The 24,567-nt window shown below is 39.4% G+C and overlaps 1 protein-coding gene across 1 annotated transcript in view; it reads left to right on the forward strand.

Annotated features, from left to right (window-relative positions):
- Positions 1-7,166: 7,166 nt before the first annotated feature.
- The window catches only part of ASB4 (ankyrin repeat and SOCS box containing 4), a gene marked incomplete at its 5' end in the record, with an annotated part of 74,058 nt that continues 56,657 nt past the window's right edge, over positions 7,167-24,567 (forward strand). The window contains 2 exons of the mRNA XM_061166280.1: positions 7,167-7,221; positions 20,080-20,379. Of these exons, the coding sequence (XP_061022263.1) occupies positions 7,167-7,221; positions 20,080-20,379 (355 nt within the window). The remainder of the gene's footprint in view (positions 7,222-20,079; positions 20,380-24,567) is intronic.

The following is a 24,567-nucleotide window of genomic DNA, read 5'->3' on the forward strand; positions in this document are numbered from 1 at the left end:
CAGAGTAGAAGGATGTGTGCTCGTGTCTTCCAGAATCTCAAAATCTCAAACATAGACAGGAGGATGCTGGAACCCACAGAAAAAAGAGACCTCACATACAAAGACAAAGAAAAAGCTGCAACAAGACACAGTGTTGATAGGAGGGGCGCAATCACAATAAAACCAAATCCCCATATCCGCTGGGTGGGTGACCCACAAACTGGAGAATAATAATACCAAAGAATTTCTCCCACTGTTGTGACAGTTCTAAACCCCATGTTAAGCTTCCCGGACTAGGGATCTGGCAAAGAGACTGGGAATCCCCAGGGAATCTGACCTTGAAGGCCAGCAGGATTTAATTACAGGACTGGTGGAAACAGAGACTCCACTCTTGGAGAGCACAAACAAAATCTCGCATGCACCAAGACCCAGAGGAAAGAAACAGTGACCTCACAGAAGAACCAGACCTGCCCGCTCATGTTGGAGGGTCTCCTGTGGAGGCCTGGGTCAGCAGGGGCTCGCCCCTTGGATGGGGGGCGCTGGCAGCAGCACCTGGAAGACGCCCCTTGGTGTAAGTCCTCTTGGAGTTGCCATTAACCCTACTGTAGAGCCCGTAGGCCCCAGGGCTGGGTTGAAAGTGAAAGTAAAATTGAAGTCGCTCAGTCGTATCCGACTCTTTGCGACCCCGTGGACTGTAGCCTACCAGGCTCCTCCATCCATGGGACTTTCCAGGCAAGAATACTGGAGTGGATTGCCATTTCCTTCTCCAGGGGATCTTCCTGACCAAGGGATTGAACCTGGGTCTCCCAGGTTGCAGGCAGACGCTTTACCCTCTGGGAAGCCCAAGGCTGGGTTGCCTCAGGTCAAAGATTGAAAGATCATGTGCTCCAGTGGTAGAAGCCAGAAACCTGATACACCCAGACAAGACCAATTTAGAGCAGTCACTCTGCTGTGGAGATGGAGATGGGGGGTCTCTAGAGGATAATGAGTTCATCTGAGGATCCCCTCTCCTCTTATGAGGTCATATAAGCTCTCTTCCTACCTCTAACTGATATTCACCTGATATACACGGGTCTAATCATACTTGTTGTTTATGGCCAAAGACTCTTCTAATTGAAATTGGGTGTTAAATATTAGTATTTTGAATTAGCATTGCTCCTATAATATCTCATATTTTCAGAGGGAAAGTCATATTAAAAATAACCATTTTAGAGGGAAATTCAGAATTCTCAAAGATAGAGAACTTTATCCAAAGAGACTGAGGATTTACCTAAAGAAACTGCTAAATATTTGGATCACACCAAGCATATCAGTTTGGACTAAAATTAAGTTGTCCTTCCCTTTGCCACTAAGTTAGTTGAAAACCTATAAGGGGGACCAGATCAATTAATTGGGTGTAAACAAACTATACTATTTCTGTATGAAATTCAGTGAATTACAACTTTGTGACATTTTCTAGTATACAGGTGATTGGAAAGATCTGGGGACTTCCACTACTAGTTGAATCCATCAACCTAATTCCACATGGTTGTGGATTTTATTTTGTTCACCGCAGTGCTCAAAGTGTCTGGCTTATGGTAGGTTCTGAGTAGGTATTGGTTGAAGGAATTACAACTGTAACACAAACCAGGCTTGCCAGTGCCCTCTAAGAATCCAAGTACAATTTCCACAAAAGTAGAGTGTCCCTGGTGTCATCCATCAGAATCCCTTGTTTTCAACTCCCTCTAGGAACATTTGGTGCCATGTTAGGCACCAAAATTGAAGAGGGACATTTATTAATCAACTAGAGAGGATCCAGAAGTAACAGGCAGGGCCAGAGAATTCTGAAAATCACCCCCAAATAAGGAACAGTTGACACTTCTTGAGGAAAAAGTGATTAATGAGAGAAAATGCTATTTTCAAATGTTAGAAAGAGTCAGGAACAAATGTATGGTTGCATGTTCGTAGTTAGACCTAATGGAAAGAAATTATGTATAGGCAGTTTTTGACTCAAGATAACAAAGAAGCCTCTGACTTTTAACTTTTTCTTTTTTCCCAGCAAAGTTTAAAAAATATGTATTTATTTACTTTTGGCCTTGCTGGGTCTTTGTCACTGTGCAGACTTTTCTCTGGTTGCGGCGAGCAGGGGTGCGCAGGGGCTCCTCTCCAGTTGCAGGGCATGGGCTGCTTGTTGCAGCGGCTGCTCTTGTGGTGCGTGGGCTCTAGGGCGTGTGGGCTTCGGTAGTTGTGGCCCATGGGCTCAGTAGTTCTGCTTCACCAGCTTAGAGTGCAGTTTCAATAGTTGTGGTCCTTGGGCTTAGTCGCTGCATGGCATTGGGATCTTCCCAGACCAAGGGCCGAACCCATGTCTCCTGTTATTAGCAGGCAGTTTCTTTGCCACTGAGCAGCCAAGGAAACCCTTGACTTTCCAATAATGGATGAATTGCTTTGTGAAGCACAATGAGAGATTTAATTGTGTATTATCTAGCACTTTCTTCTCAGTATTCATTGACACTTACCTCCCTCCCTCTCAATTTACTTTTACATCCTTGAAAGCAAAAAACAGTAAAATTTGTAATCCTAAGGTTATATTTAAATCTTTATTAAGAATCATGGAGCTTATTAACTGATCATCCATTATCTTAGTCCCTTGGGTCACAAGGAAGCAAACTCAAGTATGAGAATATATCCTTGACTGTTGAGACTTGATCTCACTTGGATTATCTGACGTCTGTCACAAAGTGAAACTGCAAATTTTGCGTATCAGCCAAGATTTCATGAGGTTGGTAAAAGCATTGGAAAACTGTCCACATCATGAACAAAACCATCTATTATTTCTGTTGACAATTGAATAAGAAAAGTTTGAAAGCATGAGGATTTGATAGGTGTTTTAGAGGGAACTCCAGGCATTGACTTTAAATGTCATTGGAATATCAAAGGATGAAGAAAACTATTTGGCAAAACTTCTAGAGGCTCTTTAATATGTTTATAAATATGATTCTTTTTATATTAGTTTGACAGAAGTCTCTCAAAAGGTGAAAGATATTGCTTCATGTGTTTATGAAATTGAATTAGAAAAATTATCTTAGAAATAGTGAACATTTAATTTTCTGGTTCTATGAATTACACAGGTTGCTGTCAATATAAATGTTTTTAAGTATTAGAAGAAAAAGGGTTTCCTGTTATTTTTGCTTTTGTTTTTCAAGATGAATTAAAAAAAGAATCTCCCGCCTCTTCTGATTGTGAAATTCAGTCTTAATTTTAGGTAGTGTGAATTTTTACTATCTTTTTTAAAGAAACTTTTTATTCTACACGGAGTATAGCCAGCTAACCACGCTGTGGTGGTCTCGGATGGGCAGCAGAGGGACTCAGACATACATGAACATTAGCGGTGCTGCGCTTCGTCGCTCAGTCGTGTCCAACTCTTCGCGACCACTTGGTCTGTAACCTGCCGGGCTCCTCTGTCCATGGGGATTCTCCAGGCACGAATACTGGAGTGGGTTGCCATGCCCTCCTCCAGGGGACCTTGCCAACCCAGGGATTGAACCCAGGCCCCCAACATTGCAGACGGATTCTTTCCTGTCTGAGCCACCAGGGAATATCCAGCACTAATTATCCTCCTTATTGGACGATATATAAAACTCTATGTCTCTGTTTTGTCTACTGGGCATGCTTTTTTCTTTTTTCCCTCTTAGTTTGTCAAAAAGGGATACAGCATATCAATCAGATGACCATTATATCTACTACTGTGGGCAAGAATCCCTTAGAAGAAATGGAGTAGCCATCATAGTCAACAAAAGAGTCCAAAATGCAGTACTTGGGTGCAGTCTCAAAAATGACACAATGATCTCTGTTTGTTTCCAAGGCAAGCCGTTCAATATCACAGTAATCCGAGTTGATGCCCCAACCAGTAATGCTGAAGAAGCTGAAGTTGAACAGTTCTATGAAGACCTATATGACCTTCTAGAAGTAACACCCAAAAAAGATGTCCTTTTCATCATTGGGGACTGAAATGCAAAAGTAGGAAATCAAGAAACACCTGGAGTAACAGGCAAATTTGGCCTTGGTGTACAGAATGAAGCAGGCCAAAGGCTAACAGAGTTTTGCCAAGAGAAGGCACTGGTCATAGCAAACACCCTCTTCCAACAACACAAGAGAAGACTCTACATATGGACATCACCAGATGGTCAACACCGAAATCAGATTGATTATATTCTTTGCAGCCAAAGATGAAGAAGCTCTATACAGTCAGCAAAAACAAGACCGGGAGCTGACTGTGGCTCAGATCATGACCTCCTTATTGCAAAATTTAGACTGAAATTGAAGAAAGTAGGGAAAACCACTAGACCATTCAGGTATGACCTAAATCAAATCCTTTATACAATGAAAGTGAAAAATAGATTCAAGGGATTAGATCTGATCGAGTGCCTGAAGAACTATGGATGGAGGTCCATAACATTGTGCAGGAGACAGTGATCAAAACCATCCCCAAGAAAAAGAAATGCATAAAAGCAAAATGGCTGTCTGAGCAGGCCTTACAAATAACTGAAGGGAAAAAAAAATCTGCAAAATGCAAAGGAGAAAAGGAAAGATATACCCATTTGAATGCAGAGTTCCAAATAACAGCAAGGAGAGATAAGAAAGCCTTCCTCAGTGGTCAATGCAAAGAAATAGAAGGAAACAATAAAATGGGAAAGACTAGAGATCTCTTCAAGAAAATTAGAGATACCAAGGGAACATTTCATGCAAAGATGGGCACAATAAAGGACAGAAATGGTATGGACCTAACAAGCAGAAGACATTAAGAAGAGGTTGAAAGAATACACAGAACTACACAAAAGAGATCTTAAATGAGCCAGATAACCACGATGGTGAGATCACTCACCTAGAGCCAGACATCCTGGAATGTGAAGTCAAGTGGGGCTTAGGAAGCATCACTACAAACAAGGCTAGTGGAGGTGATGGAATTCCAGTTGAGCTATTTCAAATCCTAAAAGTTGATGCTGTTGAGGTGCTGCACTCAATATGCCAGCAAATTTGGAAAACTCAGCACAGGACTAGAAAAGGTCAGTTTTCATTCCGATCCCAAAGAAAGGCAATGCCAAAGAATGTTCAAACTACCGCACAATTGCACTCATCTCACACACTAGCAAAGTACTGCTCAAATTCTCCAAGCCAGGCTTCAGCAAGATGTGAACCATGAACTTCCAGATGTTCAAGCTGGTTTTAGAAAAGGCAGAGGAACCAGAGATCAAATTGCCAGCATCTACTGGATCTAGAAAAAGCAAGAGAATTCCAGAAAAACACCTGCTTCGTTGACTATGCCAAAGCCTTTGACTCTGTGGATCACTACAAACTATGGAAAATTCTTCAAGAGATGGGAATACCAGACCACCTTATCTGCCTCTTGAGAAACCTATATACAGGTTAAGAAACAACAGTTAGAACCAGACATGGAACAACAGACTGGTTCGAGATTGGGAAAGGAGTACATCAAGGCTATGTGTTATCACTCTGCTTATTGAACTGATAGGCAGAGTACATCATCCAAATTGCTGGGCTAGATGAAGCACAAGCTGGAATCCAGATTGCCAGGAGAAATATCAATAACCTCAGATATGGAGATAACACCACACTTATGGCAGGCAGTAAAGAGGAACTAAAGAGCTTTTTGATGAAGCTAAAAGAGGAGAGTGAAAAAAAACTGGCTTAAAACTCAACATTCAAAAACGAAGGTCCAGTCCCATCACTTCATGGCAAATAGATGGGGAAACAATGGAAACAGTGACAGACTTTATTTTCTTGGGTTCTAAAATCATTGCAGATGGTGACTGCAGCCATGAAATTAAAAGATGCTTGTTCTTTGGAAGAAAAGCTATGACAAACCTAGATGGCATATTAAAAAGCAGACACATTACTTTGCCGACAAATGTCCATATAGTCAGACCTATGATTTTTCAAATAGTCATGTATGGATGTGAGAATTGGACTATAAAGAAAGCTGAGTGCCAAAGAATTGATACTTTTGAGCTGTGGTGTTGTAGAAGACTCTTGAGAGTTCCTTAGACAGCAAGGAGATCCAATCAGTCCATCCTAAAGGAAATTAGTCCTAAATATTCATTGAAAGGACTGATGCTAAAGCTGGAACTCCAATACCTTGACCCCCTGATGTGAAGAACTGACTCATTGGAAAAGACCCTGATGCTGGGAAAGACTGAAGGTAGAAGAGGATGACAGAAGACAAGATGGTTGGATGGCATCACAGACTCAATGCACATGCGTTTGAGCAAGCTCCAGGAGACAGTTAAGGACAGAGAACGCTGGCATGCTGCGGCCCGTGGGGTTGCAAAGAGGTGAACATGGCTGAGCGACTGAACGACAGCAACAAATATTAATCAAGAATTACTGTAATTCTACTTGAGTCACCTCTGTGGACGTAAAAGTTATAGTTTCTTGTTCACAACCAAGCCTAGTGCTAAGGACATTGTAAATAATTAGTGAATAACTTTTTATTCATTTGTTCATTCATGCTGGGCACTCAGGGCAGAAGAATGATTTTGTTCCCTACTTTATGGAATCTATAATTCTGTGGTTATTCTGAATTAGCAAGTTATTGTTATTAATTTGTTCAGTACAGAAATACATTTTATCACAAGTGCAAGTTATGCTCATTGTAGGTGACTTCAAAAAATAAGGAGATAAAGAAGAAACAGGTGTAATTTTAGCACTAGGAAATAAAAGCCAATGATATTTGGAAAATGATGCATGCATAACAGATTTTTCTTCCCATGTGTGCATTTAGTACACATTTTTATACATAATATAAATATATACAAATTATGTAATATATACAAATATAAATATATTATATAAATTAGATATTTTAAAGATGTTTATACTACATTTATTATTTTATAAATTATGTCATAGATATTTTAAAATAAATATCTATCTAGTCATAATGGCCTAAAAATATTCCATTATATAGATATGCCATAATTTATTTATCAAAGTTTTTGCCGTTGGTCATTTATGTTGCTTCTGTATTTTTTACTATTATTAACAATATAATCATCCATATATACATTTTTATTAATTTATCCATCTGCTTTTTCAGGACAAATACTTTGCACTATGTAAAGCTTGAAATTTTATCTCCTTGAAGATTTAAAATTAAGAATATTAACAGAAATTTTAAATGTTAAAAAACAAAGCTGATCTACAGTACTGGAAGTGAAGATAATGGTTGTTGTTGGGGGTCAGGTGAGTGGAAGGTGACATAAAGGGGTTTCAGGTGTACCTGAACTATTTTGTGGTTGAACCTGAGGGTTGGTTACAAAGGTGTGTTCACTTTGAAAATTCAACACTTTTGACTTGTCACTTTCTACTTTCTTACATTTATGTTGTACATCAATGAAATAAGTAAAAATATGTTATGATTTGCATCCATATTTACATACTTACATAAATTCTAAGAAGTAAATACTATTATCTTTTTTAATTTTTAAAAATTTATGTTACCAATTATACTATAGAAAGTTTACACCAGTTCTGACTCCCACAGACAGTATGGAAAATGTGATTTATTTGTGTTCAGATTAACACTATCCTAATTTTTCTAATTTGTAGTGATGTATACATTTAAAAATTGAGTGTTTTTCTCTCTTACCTTCTGTTTGGAATATTTTCAAACTCATAGAAAAGTTGAAATAATACAACGATATCTGAAATATATAATTGTATTATACAATAGTAAAAAATTATCATGGTCATCTTAAATCCCTCATTAGATTTTCCAACTCTTAATTTTTTGCCACTTTTGCTTTTTCTGTTTCTATTTACACACTCATTCACTCTCTCACTCATGTATGTATACATGCATATATGTGTGTGTGTATATATATGCATTTAATTTTGTACTTCTGAATTATTTGAAATGAATGTTTAGACACCATGACAGTTTACCCCTTAAGAATAAGAATATTCTTCTACATAACCACAATACTTTTCTACCACACCTTAAAAAATTAACAAGAACGCTATTATCAAGTAACATCTAGCCCATATAGTCCCACAACCGTACCAAGATAATCTTTTCTAACTGATTTTTTTTTTAAAATACAAGATTAAATAAAGTTTACTCACTCATTGCATTTAGCGGTTTTTATCTCTTTAGTCTCTTTTTACCTAAAATGGTCCCCTACCACCATTACTCTACCCAGCTTTCTTGTAGGATGTTGGAAGTCTATGGCACTTGATAACCTCCTGTTTGTTTTCAGATGTGTTTGACTGTGTTTGATTTTGTAGGCTCATACTGCAAAATTATTATAGGTTTTCAGAAGCACATGTATCAGAAACTGTAATAAATTTTCATTTGTGGCTATTGGTTAATCAGAGCAAGACATTGACTCTCCAGTTGGGCACCAGATGTTTATACAAAGGGGGAAAAAAGCAGTAAGAGCTTTTAAATCTTACACTCCTCTGATTGTACAAGAAATAATGATGACATTTCAGTCTCTGAAATATATTGCGAGGATTTTCCTTCATATTGACACGACATGTTCTTCAATGAATTAGTATAGAACCAGTTTAAAAGTCCTGCGAGTGCAGTGACAGCCAAGAAGGATATTTTGAAGTTTGAAATGATCCCTATATAAATAGAACGGATCAGCATAACTTTGGGATAAAATTAGCGACAGTTTGTGGGCTCTCTAGCATGTGCCTGTTTGCTCGCTGCTCTTCGCCTGATAAAGCACGACAGAGCTTCCAGAGGGACAGGAAGGATGGACGGTACGGCTGCCCCTATCACCAAATCTGCAGCTGCCAAGTTAGTTAAGAGAAACTTCCTTGAGGCTCTAAAGTCAAATGACTTCGGAAAATTGAAGGCCATTTTAATCCAAAGACAGATAGATGTGGACACAGTTTTTGAAGTTGAAGATGAGAATATGGTTTTGGCATCTTATAAACAAGGTAAAAAATTAGAGGTGTAATTGTAAAATCGATAGAAAATGGATTTTTTTTTTAAATGCGCACCACTAGTCACCCAAGGTAAACTGGTAGCTCTTATTGTTTCTTTAAATATAGGTTTAAAAAATATTTCTAATGTAATCATTTCATTCTCTTTAAACTAGACCAAATCATGAGCTGATATATGTATATGTGAATATATTGTTTTCTTTACTTTCCTTCTCTTTTCTTTCTATATCCCTGTGCCTGGAATTTGAAATCTTGGATAAAAATATTTAGTAATGCAGTTTTCTCCTATTTCTAGCTTTTCTTCTTCCTATAAATGCATAAAGCTTCTCTAGATTATGACTAAATAGATTGCTGAAATCTAATCCAGCCACTATGACTGGCTTGGGAACAGGCTACTAACTTTGTGTTAACAGGGCCCTTAAAGATATATCATCTCTATGTGCACTTGAAGGAAAAAGGATTTTTGCCCCTATTTGGAGGGTTAATAAATGGGTGAGGCTATACCTTGATGCACCTTTATGATCCTTGTCATTTAAATGAGCTTTCAGTTCAGGTAGAAACGCTAAAACCAGAAAAGCCAAAAAGTTAACTTTTTTTCCGTGACTGTAGTGAAAGCTTAAAATTGTAGATCTGCTTATTACAGAGTACCTACTTTATGAAGAACTAAGGATAACAAAAATTAGAACCAAATTTCTTTTATCAAGGGATTTTCTGGAACCCATGCTTAATAACTCAGAAATAAATTAGAAGTGAGCAGACTCTGATTTCCCAAATCAGCTAGTTAATGGGGGAATTTGAGTAGCGAGGCCATCTGGTGAGCAGACTGCAAACAAACACCATGTTCAACATCACTTCTGTTTATACAAAATAGAGGATAAGGTCTTGTGTACAGCATTGAGAGAGATAGCAATTCATTTTTTATGTTTAAAATACTTTCCATTTGTATATAAATCAGCATGATCAGTTTTCAGAAGTGAATACTAATGGTATATATTTCTACATTAATACACTGTCACTTCTGAAGGAAGCATGGAATAGCTGAAGCAAGTTAGTGTTTATATTTTTTACTCGATTTTATTATAAATTGGCATTGCTATTTTGACTGGAAAATAAGGAAGGGGTCTGTGTTTCCAAAAGTGGTTGATAGAAGCTCTGTTAAGAAGAAGTATATACTATATGATTAGATTACTTTCATCTTATGTATTTGTTTAGTGAAAGACTTTCTGAATGCCAAATACATTTTAGGGTATTTTTAAAAACTTATATTTAAGCCTAGAGTAAAATAACTTACATCCAAGTCAGCAGGTAATTTGTGTGACCCTGAGTTGTGAAGACTGCCTTTCCTCATCTCCTGAGCATGCCAAATTGCATGGATCATGGAAAAGTTCTGAGGTGGTGAGAAAGGGTTTTAGTGGCAGTTTACAGAGGAGGATGCAGTTTCTTCTGCTTCCAATGGTGTCATCATCCTTGAACGAGAAAAAAATGCACTTTAAAATCTTTCTGTCAATATGAGCCGACTCTATGGTTTTCATAGAGCTAAATTTTCATTCATGCTAATGGGTGTTTTCATAGGACTGTGCGGATGGGGCTTTCAATTAGAGAGAAAGCAAATCACACTCTCTGGTTTTGGGGAAAAAAACAGAACCATTCCATTCCTATGCATGCCAGGTGAATGCAGGAAATGATAGAATTTGTGGTCATATCCTCTGAGTTTATGCAGGAAATCATGAGTGTTTGTGCACACGTGTGCATGTCCACATGTACCTATAGAAAGAAATACACTTACTCCGTGTTTAATATGAATACGGGTATAAGACTCTGTCTCTTCAATCTTAATCCCATTTTCTTCAAAGTTTCTTCATATATTTTCACTTGGCTTCCAGCCTAATTATCAAACCTTTGCTTTTAGTCACGAATGGAAGTGAAGCATAGAATCCTAGTTGCTAGCCAAGCAAAGCAGACCTAAGTGGCTATGTCAATTTCTAAGTCACAGAGGAATTCCCAAGGACTAGTGTAGTGCTGAGCAGGCTACACTGGTCGTTTGTTCTTTAGTTAGTTAGAATTAGTTCCTTTCTGAATAATTCTAATGAATGAGACCCTTTTCTGTGTGGCCTTGAATGGTATGTGACTGGATTAAACTTTGTGAGATTTTATTAAATCACAGCAGACTTCTGGGATGTTGAATGCTGTTGAATTGTTATGCATTAGTTTTTTATTTTTTAAAGCACTTTTGAAAAGCTCTAAAATAGAAAAGTGCACAAATCCTAAGTGTGCAGCTTGATTAATTTTCACAAAATGAACAGACGTCTGCAGCCAGCGTCCAGATGAAGAAATAGAATGTTACTGGCTTACTTTGAAAGTGTGGCAGTCTTCAGTTTTTAGCTACTCAGTCGCTCAGTCATGTCCAATTCTTTGTTAGCCCATGGACTGTAGTCTGCCAGGCTCCCCTGTCCATGGGATTCTCCAGGCAAGAATACGGGAGTGGGTTACCATTTCCTTCTCCACAGCTTTTAGTTATTTTTGGCTTAATTGGCATGACAGTGTATAAAATCTAGAACATAATATGCCTCCTTTAAATTTGGTTTGTGTAATTAGTAATGGAATTTATATTCAACATTTGATTGTCCTGTGGAAGATCAACAGTGGTACAATTAATCCCAAATAATTTTTGTTTCTTTTAGGATATATTGTAGCACTTTACATAAGATGTTTAAAAGTGACCACATTTTCACCTAAATTATGGTATGTTTAAGCCAGTATGAAAGTCAGTTTACATTTTTTGTAAAGGCAACTCAAAAATCTGTTGGTGAAGAAATCAACTTGGAATCTTAACAATGCAACTCCAAATCCACAATCTAAATGGTACCGCCAGTAATCAAAAGTTGACCTCCTAAGCAAATGTAAAATATGGACTTGGTGAGGAAAGTAGAACAAAGTGTCTGGAAATTCACTTCTGCTGCCCTGTCTCATTGAGCAGCTTCTCTCACCTGTGAGACTGAGAACAGATTTAGAAGCTAGCTTCTAGGTCCAGATGGCGGGTCCTGCCTAGCCCCAGCCCCTAATAACGATTCTTTTAAAGAAGATTGTATTTATTTAGTTATGGGTGTGCTAGGTGTTCATTGCTGCACAGGCCTTTCTCTCATTGCAGCAAGCAGGGGTGCTCTGAAGTTGCAGTGTGTGGGCTTCTCTTGTTGTGGAGCATGGGCTCTAGGGCTTGTGGCTTCAGTAGTTGTGGCTCGGGGGCTCTAGAGCACAGACTCAGGAGCTGTGGTGCATGGGCTTAGTTGTCCTGCAGCACGTGGGATCTTCCCAGACCAGGGATGGAACCTGTGTCTCCTGCATTAGCAAGCAAATTCTTCAGCACTGAGCCACCTTGAAGCCCAATAACGATTCTTGGAGACATCTCCAAGATGCTTGTTTTCTCAAGCATTTTGAACTTCATAATCAAGTCTTCAGATAAAATTATGTTTTATCAATTAAAAATATGTGACTAACACTTTGTAAAGCAAACATCAGCAACATTCTGATTGGCATTTGCATTATCTCCTGGAGAATGACTGATATATCGGTCTTAAAATGAAAACAAGTAAGCGAAATACCATCTACCAGCTGACCACTTTAAAGTGGGAAAGATGTGAAGTAAAGTTAAATAATGAACAACTCTTAACTCCCAAATACAATAAACAGTTGAATAGTTAGGAGATGTCAATGATATACTTTATTATGAGCGAAGCACACAACATTCATAGTGAAAACAGGCCTCTAAGAAAATGTATAGTTATTCTCGGTAGGTGATCTCCATACTGGAAACATGAATATCCATAAAGCTGTTTCCAGAGATTTTTCTCACCACATGTTTTGATTCTCCTTCAGGTGTATGAGCCTTGGCTCATTAATGTTACAAGAGGAATATCATACTTATCTCTTCGGTATGAAATTCCCTAGTCAGCAAGGTTAATCAGAATCCTTTTATTAATCAGTGTAATGCACTTTAAGTACTTCATTTATGGCCCACAGCCACAGGTTCTTTGGTTGATAGTCATATTTTTAATTAAAATAGCCAATGACTGATTTCACTGAAAAACTTTCTGGCAGGTAATCTATCTACTAAGTAGCAAGAGCCTTCCAAATATCTTGAAAGCTCTTATTTTCACTCTGTTAATGAGTAATCTTCTTATCACCTAATTTTCCTGTCTGCCAGAAATTCACTCTCCTGCTTTCGTATTGCCATCCTAGGGTTCTTTTCCTTTCCTAGATGTTCAAACATTTTTCTTTTAAATTTTACATTGCAAGCTTACTTTTTTCCTTCTTCTCTCCTGGGGGAACTCTGAGATTTATCCTGAAAATATTAGCTATTAAAAAATAGCCAAGAATTGTGCTCCAGTCTATAATCCTTCAGGACTGTGTAAATACGTGGACAGAGCAGAGCAAATGTCTGCTAATCCATCCATGAGCAGCGTGTGTAACCTTTGGCTGTAATAACAGAGGCTTCTCATGTGTGGGGTTCTTTGGACTCAGATAACATTATAGCTGAAAACTGTGGCAGATCTAGGGCTTAGCTGAAGGTTTACCAGAAATGTGTACATCCTCCCAAACACTGGAGCAGAACCAACCCCCTCTTTCAAAAGATGACCCAAATATTTCGCGCCTTACCCTCCTTCCCGAGCCAGCGGGTTGTCCACTTAATGACTCTGGTTTCTGATTTAAATTAAACACACACACCCAAACACACACATGAGAATGGGTCTGCATATTTTTGTAGGAGCATAACTCCATTCCTTTAGAATTTTTGCCTAAAAGCGATATCAGCTTGGAGGTGGACTGCATGTAGCTTTCAGACCATTGATGACTACTTAGAGATTTGTTGTTGCTGTTCAGTCGCTAAGCCGTGTCCAACTCATTGCGACCCCATGGACTGCAGCACGCCAGGCTTCCCTGTCCTTCACCATCCCCTGGAGTTTGCTCAAACTCATGTCTGTGGAGTCAGTGATAGCATCCAACCATCTCATCCCCTCTTGCCCCCTTCTCCCCCTGCCCTCACTCTTTCCCAGTACCAGGGTCTTTTCCAGTGAGTCGGCTCTTCGCATCAGGTGGCCCAAGTATTGGAGCTTCAGCTTCAGCATCAGTCCTTCCAATAAATATTCAGGGTTGATTTCTTTTAGGATTGACTGGTTTGAGATTTGGGGAGATTAATTATACAAACATGGGCACTTCTTGCTACTTAATCTCTGCAAGATATTTATCCTCATCTGTAAAGGGGAAGCTTTGTCAAGACGCCCTCTTAATCTCCTGCATGCTGATTATCTACAATGTTATGAAGGCGAAATTATATAAGCGGATTATGTGTCTTGGTCTGGGAATGATAAAAAAGTGACTATGGATGCTGTAAATCCAAGTGGGCATGGCCTGTATTTGAGAGTTCTTTTGGGGATTTTTGCCTTGGAGAAAGAATCTGAATTTTCATCTCTTTTCTTCTCAGTTAAGCTCTTTGCTCAGGCAGAGCAAAGCAGAGGGCATCACTGCACGTAGACTGCAGACCTGGGGCGAGAACCGAGTGATTTACATTAAGGGGGTCAGTACCTCCCTCACCTCTGGCCCTATCAAGGGCTTTGTTCCTGGGTTTCCCTCCCCACCCCACCCCCACCCCCTGGCTCCCCGAACACCTCGCCCTGTGTGCAGTCTGAACATACAGTCAGAGGGCAGCCTGGCCTCTGCAGAGGTGAGCAGAGGGGGCCATTTGAAAGACAAATGCTAAGAGTAAACCACCTTCCGAGTTCTGAAGCCCTAGGACAATTCTGCTGTGGAAAGAAGAGAGAGTGTGAAAAGGACTCTGCCCAGTTAGTTAACTGTATTTCTGTCATGCTGTGACCATTGGGAGTTACATTTTGGAGGAGAGATTGTGATCTCTTGACATACCAGCATTGACAGGAGTGTGTTAATAAGTGCTGCATCACTGCGGTTTTTGATGATGGCATCGCCTCATGTTTGGTCCTCAGTGAGGGTGGGTAGGGGGGAAAGGACATTCCTGCTTGTTGCTGCACTTGGTACACAGTGACCCGTGGCCACAGCCTCACTGAAAGTGGTGATTGGATGTGGGTGGCCTCTTTGCTGTGGGCTGCTGCTTTCTCTCTAGTGGGCTTTCCTGCTTTGCAAGGGCTTGAATCATCCAGAAGCTCCCCCCACCAAAGTTCTGCAATGCAGCATCAAGATACACTGCGAGGGAGGCTGGTCTGTATCCGACAATCTGTCTTCTTCCTAATCTCTCCAACTCAGCTCCCTTGGGGCACCAGCTCAGGCATCTTGCTGTCACCCACCTACAGGAACATTCTTAACGCCCAGGTTCCTTTCTAAGAGAGGTGAGTTGTAGGTGCAGTTTGATTCAGGGAGGTGGCTGAATTCCAAGACCTGGTCCTCTCTGAGCCCAATTTACTGGTTAGTGAGTATGATTATGAGAGACACAGATGTAACTGATGGAAAGGCCGAGGATGACTGATTCAGGTAATAAACAGGCAGGAGAGAGTCTCTTGGTGCTATTGGGAATTTAGGGGGAAGAAAAAAAACCAACCAGCAAATGTATTTCCATATCAAAGTGTGACATACTACAGATGAATTCAGAATCTTCTTTCTTTCCTCGTGGTTTGTGAAGTTGGGTTGGCACTACACCTAGTCTGATTCCACAAAGACAAAGGCAGATGGAAACCCTGCGCTGCAGATACCCTGAGTCCATTAGCATGGACTGAGGCAGACGTCTTACGGCTCTAGCAGGCTGAAAAAGTGGCAGTTTTCTCATCTGGAAAATGAAAGGCTTGGACTGGATAACCTTCCCTCCAGCGCTAACATTCTGTGTTTCTTTGATTTTACATCAAAATGGTGTTTTCTTAATCAGCTCTCTGCTGCTTCCTTTCTGAGATCATTTTTCTTCCCATTGCAGAAGCAGACATGAGTTTCCAATCAGTTGCTGCATAGAGCTGCCTGATCTTTGCTGCTAATCGGCAGGCAAAACACACTCTGGTTTTCAGATCCGGAACCAGCTTCTTTGCAAGAGAGTTAGAAGGGGCTGTCCTTCGCAGATTGCTTGTAGAGGAAATTTGAGTATTAAGATGACTAGGCGAATTGAGAAAGTAACGTTGAAACATATACATTACCATATGTAAAATAGACTTCTTGTTGTTCGGTTGCTCATTGTGTCTGACTCTTTGCGACCCTGTGGACTGCATGCAGCACGCCAGGCTTCCCTGTCCTTCACCATCTCCAAAGGGAATTTGCTGTGTGACGCAGGCAACCCAAAGCCAGCGCTCTGTGACAAGCCAGACGGGTGGGATGGCGGTGGGAGGTGGGAGGGGTGTTCACGAGGGAGGGGACCGAGGTATACTTACGGCTGATTCATGTTGATGTATGGCAGAAATCAACACTATTTACAACAGTATTTACACCAATATCATAAAGCAATTATCCTCCAGTTAAAAATAAATAGCTTTTTAAAAATGGGAAAAATTAAATCATGTCATGGGTGAAAAAAAAAATCATAAAAAAAAAGATGACTAGATATTGATGTGAAGTGATTCATTCCTTATCAAAAGCAGGTTGCATACGGTATAGCTTAATAACTATGCTTGGAGCATGGATTCAGCATACACAATTAAATGGAAACGTATATATGGACACATGCAAATGTATATACATATCTGCATATCTATATGTGCATGTGTATTTACACACATACACAAACAAACATAGGCACAGGGTTGATCCTTCCCAGCCCAGACTGTCTGTGACACTATTTGCCTCTTCCAGGGAAATTCCATATCACCAAATACCTTCCATTTTCAGTGTCTGAAATCCGGAATTAGTATCTTAGAACTTAATTCTTTTGTATGAATACAGATTCCAACACAAATTCAGATAATCCTAAGAAGGTCATACTTTAAACAATCCTCAGTCTGTGAGACCTTAGTGTAAATTAACTTTGGATTTCTTTTTAAAGAACAACTTTGGATAAGGGAAGAGTTGGAGAAAGAGAAAGTGAAATGATCCTAGAATTTTGAAAGAGATGAAGAGATTAAAATGTGTGTGAGAGGGAGTGTGTGTGAGTGTGTGTATGTGTGTGTATGTGTATGTGTCTGTCTAGGTTGGAGGGAAGGCTGTAGAAAAACAAACTTTGAGCTGAGAGTATTCATTCCCTCAGGATTAATCAGCGTTGTGCATGACCTCTTTAAATTATTTTCCCCCCTGGACAGGGGCACCTAATTTATTTTAATTTTATTTTTATAATTAGTAGTACACACACAAGGGACTAAATTTAAAAGCTCAAAGGGAGCACTCAAGGACAAGTAAATCTATGTTATTGTCCCTCAACCCCCAGTTCTTGGAGGCTACCAGTGCAACCAGTTCCCTGTGTTGCTGCTGCTAAGTCACGTCAGTCGTGTCCAACTCTGTGTGACCCCATAGACGGCAGCCCACCAGGCTCCCCCTTCCCTGGGATTCTCCAGGCAAGAACACTGGAGTGGGTTGCCATTTCCTCCTCCAGTGCATGAAAGTGAAAAGTGAAAGTGAAGTCACTGAGTCGTGTCCAACTCTTCGCGACCCCATGGACTGTAGCCTACCAGGCTCCTCCGTCCATGGGATTTTCCAGGCAAGAGTACTGGAGTGGGGTGCCATTGCCTTCTCCGGTTCCTTGTGTTAGGTGTTTAGAAATATTTTCTTACATATTAGCATTTATGCACACTTTTCAGCTCCCTGCTTATCTCACTTGATACTGTATCTTGAGATTTTTCCGTATCAGTATACACAGGACTGCCCCCTTCTTTGTGATGGCTGTATGGTGTTCCACTGTATGGATGTACATGCTTTATTTAAACAGTCTCCTATTGATGAAGATTGAGGTGGTTTCCTAGCACTAACCATTAAGCACAATGCCGTAGTGCACTGCATGTTGTTGTCCTGGGTCAGGTTGCCAAGATTCATAACTCCCAGGAACTTCGTACTCTTCATAAAGAGTTCAGTGCAAGTAGTGTTGCTGGGAGTTGTGTAATACAGTGGCCCTTATATGGCATTTCACACATGAATGAATGTACTTGCAGGATAAATACCCAGGAGTGGCACATAGGTAGCACTTTCCACTTAAATGAGAGAATTTTAATACCTGATCACCAGGCTCACCTTTAATGTGGTCATCATCTTCTGAGTGCCTTGCAAATGCTCATTTTTGTTACCCAGAAGTACTCACAATATTTTAGATTTATTCTCACCTCATCTATCAGTGAAAAATACAACTTTTTACTTCTTTTGTTCTGGGTGCTACACTTTTATTAATGTAGTTAAAGATTGTGTCTGCTTTGGGGCAGCTTCATCTCACTGTCAGCTCATTTTGAGATTATTGTCAACTCCATTCCCTAGTTTTTTCCTCAAATAAATTACCATTAAATCATAATCTTCCTACCTTGTACTTGTATAGTGGAATATTTTTACAACCTAAAAGCAAACTTCTGATTTACCCAAGTTAAAATGTATTTTGTTGTTTCAGCTGTAGAGTTTCTTCTGAGCTGTCAGATTATATCTACATCTTCAACTTGCCATGAAATATTTCATCTTTCTGTACCTGTTTTTCATTCCCCACTCATAGTGAGCATGATGCCATGGCTCTGGGTATTGACATTGAAAAAAAATGTTTATAAAGTTATCTCTGATGAGCCTAGAGCCTATTACACAGAATGAAGTAAGTCAGAAGGAGAAAGACAAATATTGTACATTAACTCACATATATGAAATCTAGAAAGCTGGTACCAATGACCCTATGTACAGGGCAGCCAAGGAGACACAGACATAAAGAACAGACTTTTGGACTCAGTGGGAGAAGGAGAAGGTAGGATGATTTAAGAGAAGAGGACTGAAACATGTACATTACCATGTGTAAAATAGATGGCCAGAGGGATTGTGATGTGTGATGCGGGAAGCCAGTGCTCTGTGACAAGCTGCAGGGATGGGTGGGGAGCGAGGTGGGGGGTGTTTAGGAGGGAGAGAACACAGTGTCTGCCCATGGCCAGTGCATGTTGATCTATGGCAAAAACCATCACCATATTGTAAAGTATTATCCTCCGATTGACATAAATAAATAGAAAAAAACAGACACACAAAGTTAGTTTTGTGATAGTTTGTCAAGATGGCAACTGTTGGACACTTGGAGTAAAGGACTAGCTCAGTGTTTAGAAGTCAGAGGTAAGAGGGAAAACGCAAAGGAGAGAGAGAGGAGTTGGGGTGGGGCGGGGTGGGAGATTTCCAATAACTAATGGGAAAAATTTAAGATCTCAGTTCTAGAAACAACTATGGTTCTCCTGACCAATTAATTTGTATATATAGCTTGTGCTTGCAGGCATAGTTAATTGTATAACACATCATGTTTTCCTGTTTATTTTGGCTGCTGGGAAGTTCAGAGGAAAATTTAGATTGTGGTTCTAGCATATGGAGCACAGTTAACACAGTTTATATTTATTTTGGTCACCTATTTGACCCAGGACCTCTTTTTACTTTCCTACCTTATTTTTCCCGTTGCTCTTATTTTGTAGATCACTTTTTAAAAATCTTGTATTGTGTAAAATTTGTAAGCTGCTGTGAATTCTTTAATTCTTCTTTGGAAAGAGGTGTTGTATAAACTGATAGGCAAATAAAATCTTGGTGTGACAAATATTCTAAAGACATCAAATACATTCACACCTTAGCCTGACAGCAGCAACAACTAGAGGGAAAAAGCTCTGTGATGGAATGAAAATTACAAGCTTGTAACAACTTTGAAATCACTCAAGATAATGACTGGGAGTTTAAAAAAATTCTTTAATAAGCATCTCATGTAAGATAAAATGCAATCACATAAATGAAGTCTCAAACAGAAATACTGTGGACAGGCAGGAAGGTAAAGTAAACAAAGGAACAAGATAATAGGGAATAGTAAAGACAGTGAGAACTCGAGAGCCCCAGTCCTGTTTAAATAACCCAAAGAGGCTACTAAGCTAAACATTAGCAGATCCAACAGCTGCTACTTACAACTTCCAAATCATTCCCCCAGTTTTGTAAATGCGTGAAAGTCCCCACTAAGCAGGGAGATATCCTAGGCTAATCCGAGGCTAAACTTTCTTTCCCTTTCTTTTTCAGGTTATTGGTTGCCTAGTTACAAATTAAAGTCTTCCTGGGCCACGGGCCTGCATCTCTCTGTCTTGTTTGGTCATGTGGAATGTCTTCTGGTGCTCCTGGACCACAATGCTACAATCAACTGTAGACCCAATGGGAAAACCCCTCTTCACGTGGCTTGTGAAATGGCCAACTTGGATTGTGTTAAGATCCTCTGTGATCGTGGAGCAAAGCTCAACTGCTACTCCTTAAGTGGACACACAGCTTTACACTTTTGTACAACTCCAAGCTCCATCCTCTGTGCCAAGCAGCTGGTTTGGAGAGGTAAGCCTGTCTGGGTGGCTGACCTTGTCATTACTTGCGTGGTTATGGTTTTGCAAATTGGTGATCCTTACTTACATCAGGCAATGTAATTAATAGTACATATCTCTATGCATAAAGCCTAATTTGAGGGCCCTAAAAATACATAGAGAGATGGATGGTTGTGTTTGCCCGGGTCCTTCAGGGATAATCATATTGAAATCTTACTACTGTTTTAACTGTAGGTGTCTTGTTAATCTACACACTTATTTAACAAATATTTATTAGCTCCTGTGATGTCAGGTAATGTCCTAGTAAGTAAGTAAAAAGAGAAAACAGTTTCTGCTCTCTTGGAGCTTATGTTCTAGTATGGGAGATGAATATTGAGAAAATAAATTCATAAGTACATAATTATAAATTGGGAAAGGGCAAAACAAGGTGGTGTGAAAGAGAATGTCAGGAATAACCTAGTATAAAATGTATAAAGACTTCTCTAAAGGTACAATATGTAAGCTGAAACTTTATAATGAGAAGGAATTGACCTTTAAAAACAAGAACAAAGAAGAAAAGTCTAGGTATAGGAAATAGCAAGTGCAGAGTTGTTAGGGGAGCAAAAACCTTGGAATACTCCACAAATGGAAGAAGGCCAGTGTGGCCAGAGTATCATGAGTGTGTGGTGGGGCGGGAGAGGCATGAGGGCAGAGGGGAGTGCTACAGCATGATATCAGATATATTAGATTATATATGGCCTGCTGGGGGCCATGTATGGGGTTCAGAAATGGAGCTACTAAAAAGTTTAAAGCAAGGCAATGACATAGATTAACTGACATTTAAAGTCATCTGGACTTATTCAGAAGTCGGGTTGGAGAAGGCCAAGAATGGAAGCAAGAAGACTAGCAAGGAAGCTCTTGCAATACTGTAGGTGAGAGGGGATGATGATTTGCACTGAGGGACATGGAATGATCAGAAAATGGATCTGCAATATGTTTTAGAAGCAGAATTGATGGGATTTGGACATGGACTAGATTTAGGTTGCTGATCAGGGGGTGGTGACAGAAAAGGAAATTTCAAGAACCATTGCCAGGTTTCTGGCTTTAGAAAATGGGTGGATAGTGATGCCATTTTTAAGATGGGGAAACTTGAGGAAGAAAGGTATCATATGTGAAGATCGTTATATCTTTTTTTTTTAAAAAAAAACAAAACAGATTTTATAGGATTTGTTTCTTTATGTCTGGTGGCTCTGGGTCTCCATTGCTGCCCGCAGGCTCTTGTCTGGCTGTGGTGCGTGAGCCTCGCATTAACTTCTCTTGGTGTGGAGCACAGGCTCTCAGGCCACAGGCTTCACTAGCAGCAGCCCTCGGGATCAGTAGTTGTGATGTGTGGCTTAGTTGCCCAGAGGCATGTGGCATCTTCTTAGACCAGTGATTGAACCCGTGTCCCCTGCATTGGCAGGCAAATTCCTAACCACTAAACCACCAGGGAAGTCCCGTTATATCATTTTTTAAAAGTCAAGTTTACAGAGGTCATTATGTATAAGCTGTAAATTCACTGTTTTTGAGAAGTAGATAGTCATGAAGCCATTCACCACAGTTATCTCAGAAAATTCCCTGATGTCCTTGGTAGTTAATGTCCTCACTCTACCCCCACTTCTGGCAACTATTGATCTGTTTTCTGTCCCTTTAACTTCATCCTTTCAGGAGGTCATATTAATTAAATTATACAATGTGTAACCTTTTGAGTCTGATTTTTCCAGTTTAGCATATGCATTTGAGGTTCATCAACGTGATTGCACTCACCGGCAAATCAGACCTTCTTATTGCTGAATAGTATTCCTTGTATAGATGTAACACAGTTTATTCACTCCTCAGAAGAGGGGCATTTGGATTGCTTCTAGTTGTTTGTAATTTAGGAAAAAAAAAAAAAAAAAACTGCTATAAACATTTGCATCCACATTCTTGTGTGGGCATGTTTCATTTCACTTGGGTAAACAGCTAGGAGTGGGATGATGGGTTGTTATGATAAGTTTGTAAGAAACTACTAAACTGTTTTCCAAGGCGCTTGTGCCATTTTACATTCCTACCAGCAGTGATAAGAGTTCCTGTTACTCTCCATCCTTGTCAGAACTTCATAATGCCAGATTTTTAAAAACTGTTTTAGCCATTTTTTAGGTATATATTAGCATCTCATGATGTTAATTTGAATTCCCTTAATGACCAAAGGGGCTTCCCAGGTGGCGCAGTGGTAAAGAATCTTCCTGCCAATGCAGGAGACACAAGAGACGTGTGTTTGATCCCGGGGTCAGGAAGATCCCCCGGATGAGGAAATGGCAACTCACTCTAGTATTCTTGCTTGGGAAATCCCATGGACAGAGGAGCCTGGCAGGCTACAGTCTATGGGGTTACAAAAACTCAGACACAACACACACACACACACACACAATGACCAAACACATTGCATGTGTTTTTGTATATTTATCTGCTAGCTAAGTATTCAGTTTGGTGAAATATCTGCTCAGTTATTTTGCTTTTTTTTTTTAATGGGCTGTCTTCTTCTTATTGATCTGTGGGAGTTCTTTTTGTTGTTGTTAGTTTTTTTAAATTAGTTTATTTTTTTAATTGAAGGATAATTTCTTTACAGAATTTTGTTATTTGCTGTCAAACCTCAACATGAATCAGCCACAGGTATACATATATCCCCTCCCTTCTGAACCTCTCTCCCATCTCCCTCCCATCCCACCCCTCTAGGTTGATACAGAGCCCCTGTTTGAGTTTCCTGAGCCATATAGCAAATTCCCTCTGGCTATCTATTTTACAGATGGGAATGTAAGTTTCCAGGGTACTCTTTGCACACATCTCACCCTCTCCTCCCCTCTCACCATGTCCATAAGTCTATTCTCTATGTCTGTTCCTCCATTGCTATCCTGTAAATACTTTCTTCAGTACTATTTTTCTAGATTCTATATGTATGTGTTAGAATACGGCATTATTCTTTCTCTTCCTGGCTTACTTCACTTTGTATAATAGGCTCTGGGTTCATCCACCTCATCAGAACTGACTCAAATGCTCAAATGCTTTCCTTTTTATGGCTGAGTAATATTCCATTGTGTATATGTACCAGGACTTCTTTATCCATTCATCTGTTGAAAGGACATCTCGGTTTGCTTCCATGATCTAGCTATTGTAAATAGTACTGCAATGAACAATGGAATCCATGTGTCTTTTTCAACCCTGGTTTCCTCACGGTATATGCCTAGGAGTAGGATTGCTGGGTCATATGGTGATTTTATTCCTAGTTTTTTTTTTTTTTTATACCTAGTTTTTTAAGGAATCTCCATACCGTCTTCCATAACGTGTTGGAGTTCTTTATATATTTTGGATACTAGCCCTTTATAAATACATGTTTTGCAAATATTTTAATTCACTCTTTGGCTTTTCATTTTCTAATGGTGTTTTTAAAGGAGCAGAACTTTTAAAATTTTGATAAATTCAGTGTTTACATCTTATGGTTTGTGCTTTCTGTGTTCTAAGAAATGTTTGATTAACCCAAGTAACAGATTTTCTGCTGTGTTTTCTTCTAGAAGTTTTATAATTTTAGGTTTTGCTTTTAATGTCTTTGATTAATTTTGAGTTATTTTTTCGCATATGGTGGGAAGTATGGGTTAAAGCTCATTTTGTGTGTGTGTGTATGTATGGATGGCCAGTTGTTTCAACATTATTTGTGGAAAAGACTATTCTTTCACCATTGAATTGTTTTGATATTTTTCTCAGAAGTCAATTGGCCAAATATGTATGGTCCATTGATCTATATATCTATTTTTTTTTGCTAATCCTCCTCTGACTTGGTTGCTTTATAGCTAGTCTAAAAAGCACATAGACTGAGTCCTTCTAGGTTAGTTTTAAACATGAAAGGTTTCAGACCTCTTTGAGACAACAAAGCAAATAAGTCAAGGATGCACTTGATATAAAAGTATAGATTTCAGAAAAGAACTCTGGACTAAAGCATTAGGTTTAGGAACCATTGGCCAATAGATTGCATTTGAAACCAAGAAAATCAATGAACTCACCTAGAAAAATGGGGTAAAAAGATGAAAGAGAACTTAAGCCCAAGCTCTGACAAATTCTTATGTTTAGATGTTAGCAGGATGAAGAGGAGGCAATAAAAGAGAGTGAAATGATTCTACTTTTGATTTTTTTTCCTTGTGATAACCACCTT

Source organism: Dama dama, chromosome 18 (assembly GCF_033118175.1).
Source record: "Dama dama isolate Ldn47 chromosome 18, ASM3311817v1, whole genome shotgun sequence".
NCBI classification, from domain to species: domain Eukaryota; kingdom Metazoa; phylum Chordata; class Mammalia; order Artiodactyla; family Cervidae; genus Dama; species Dama dama.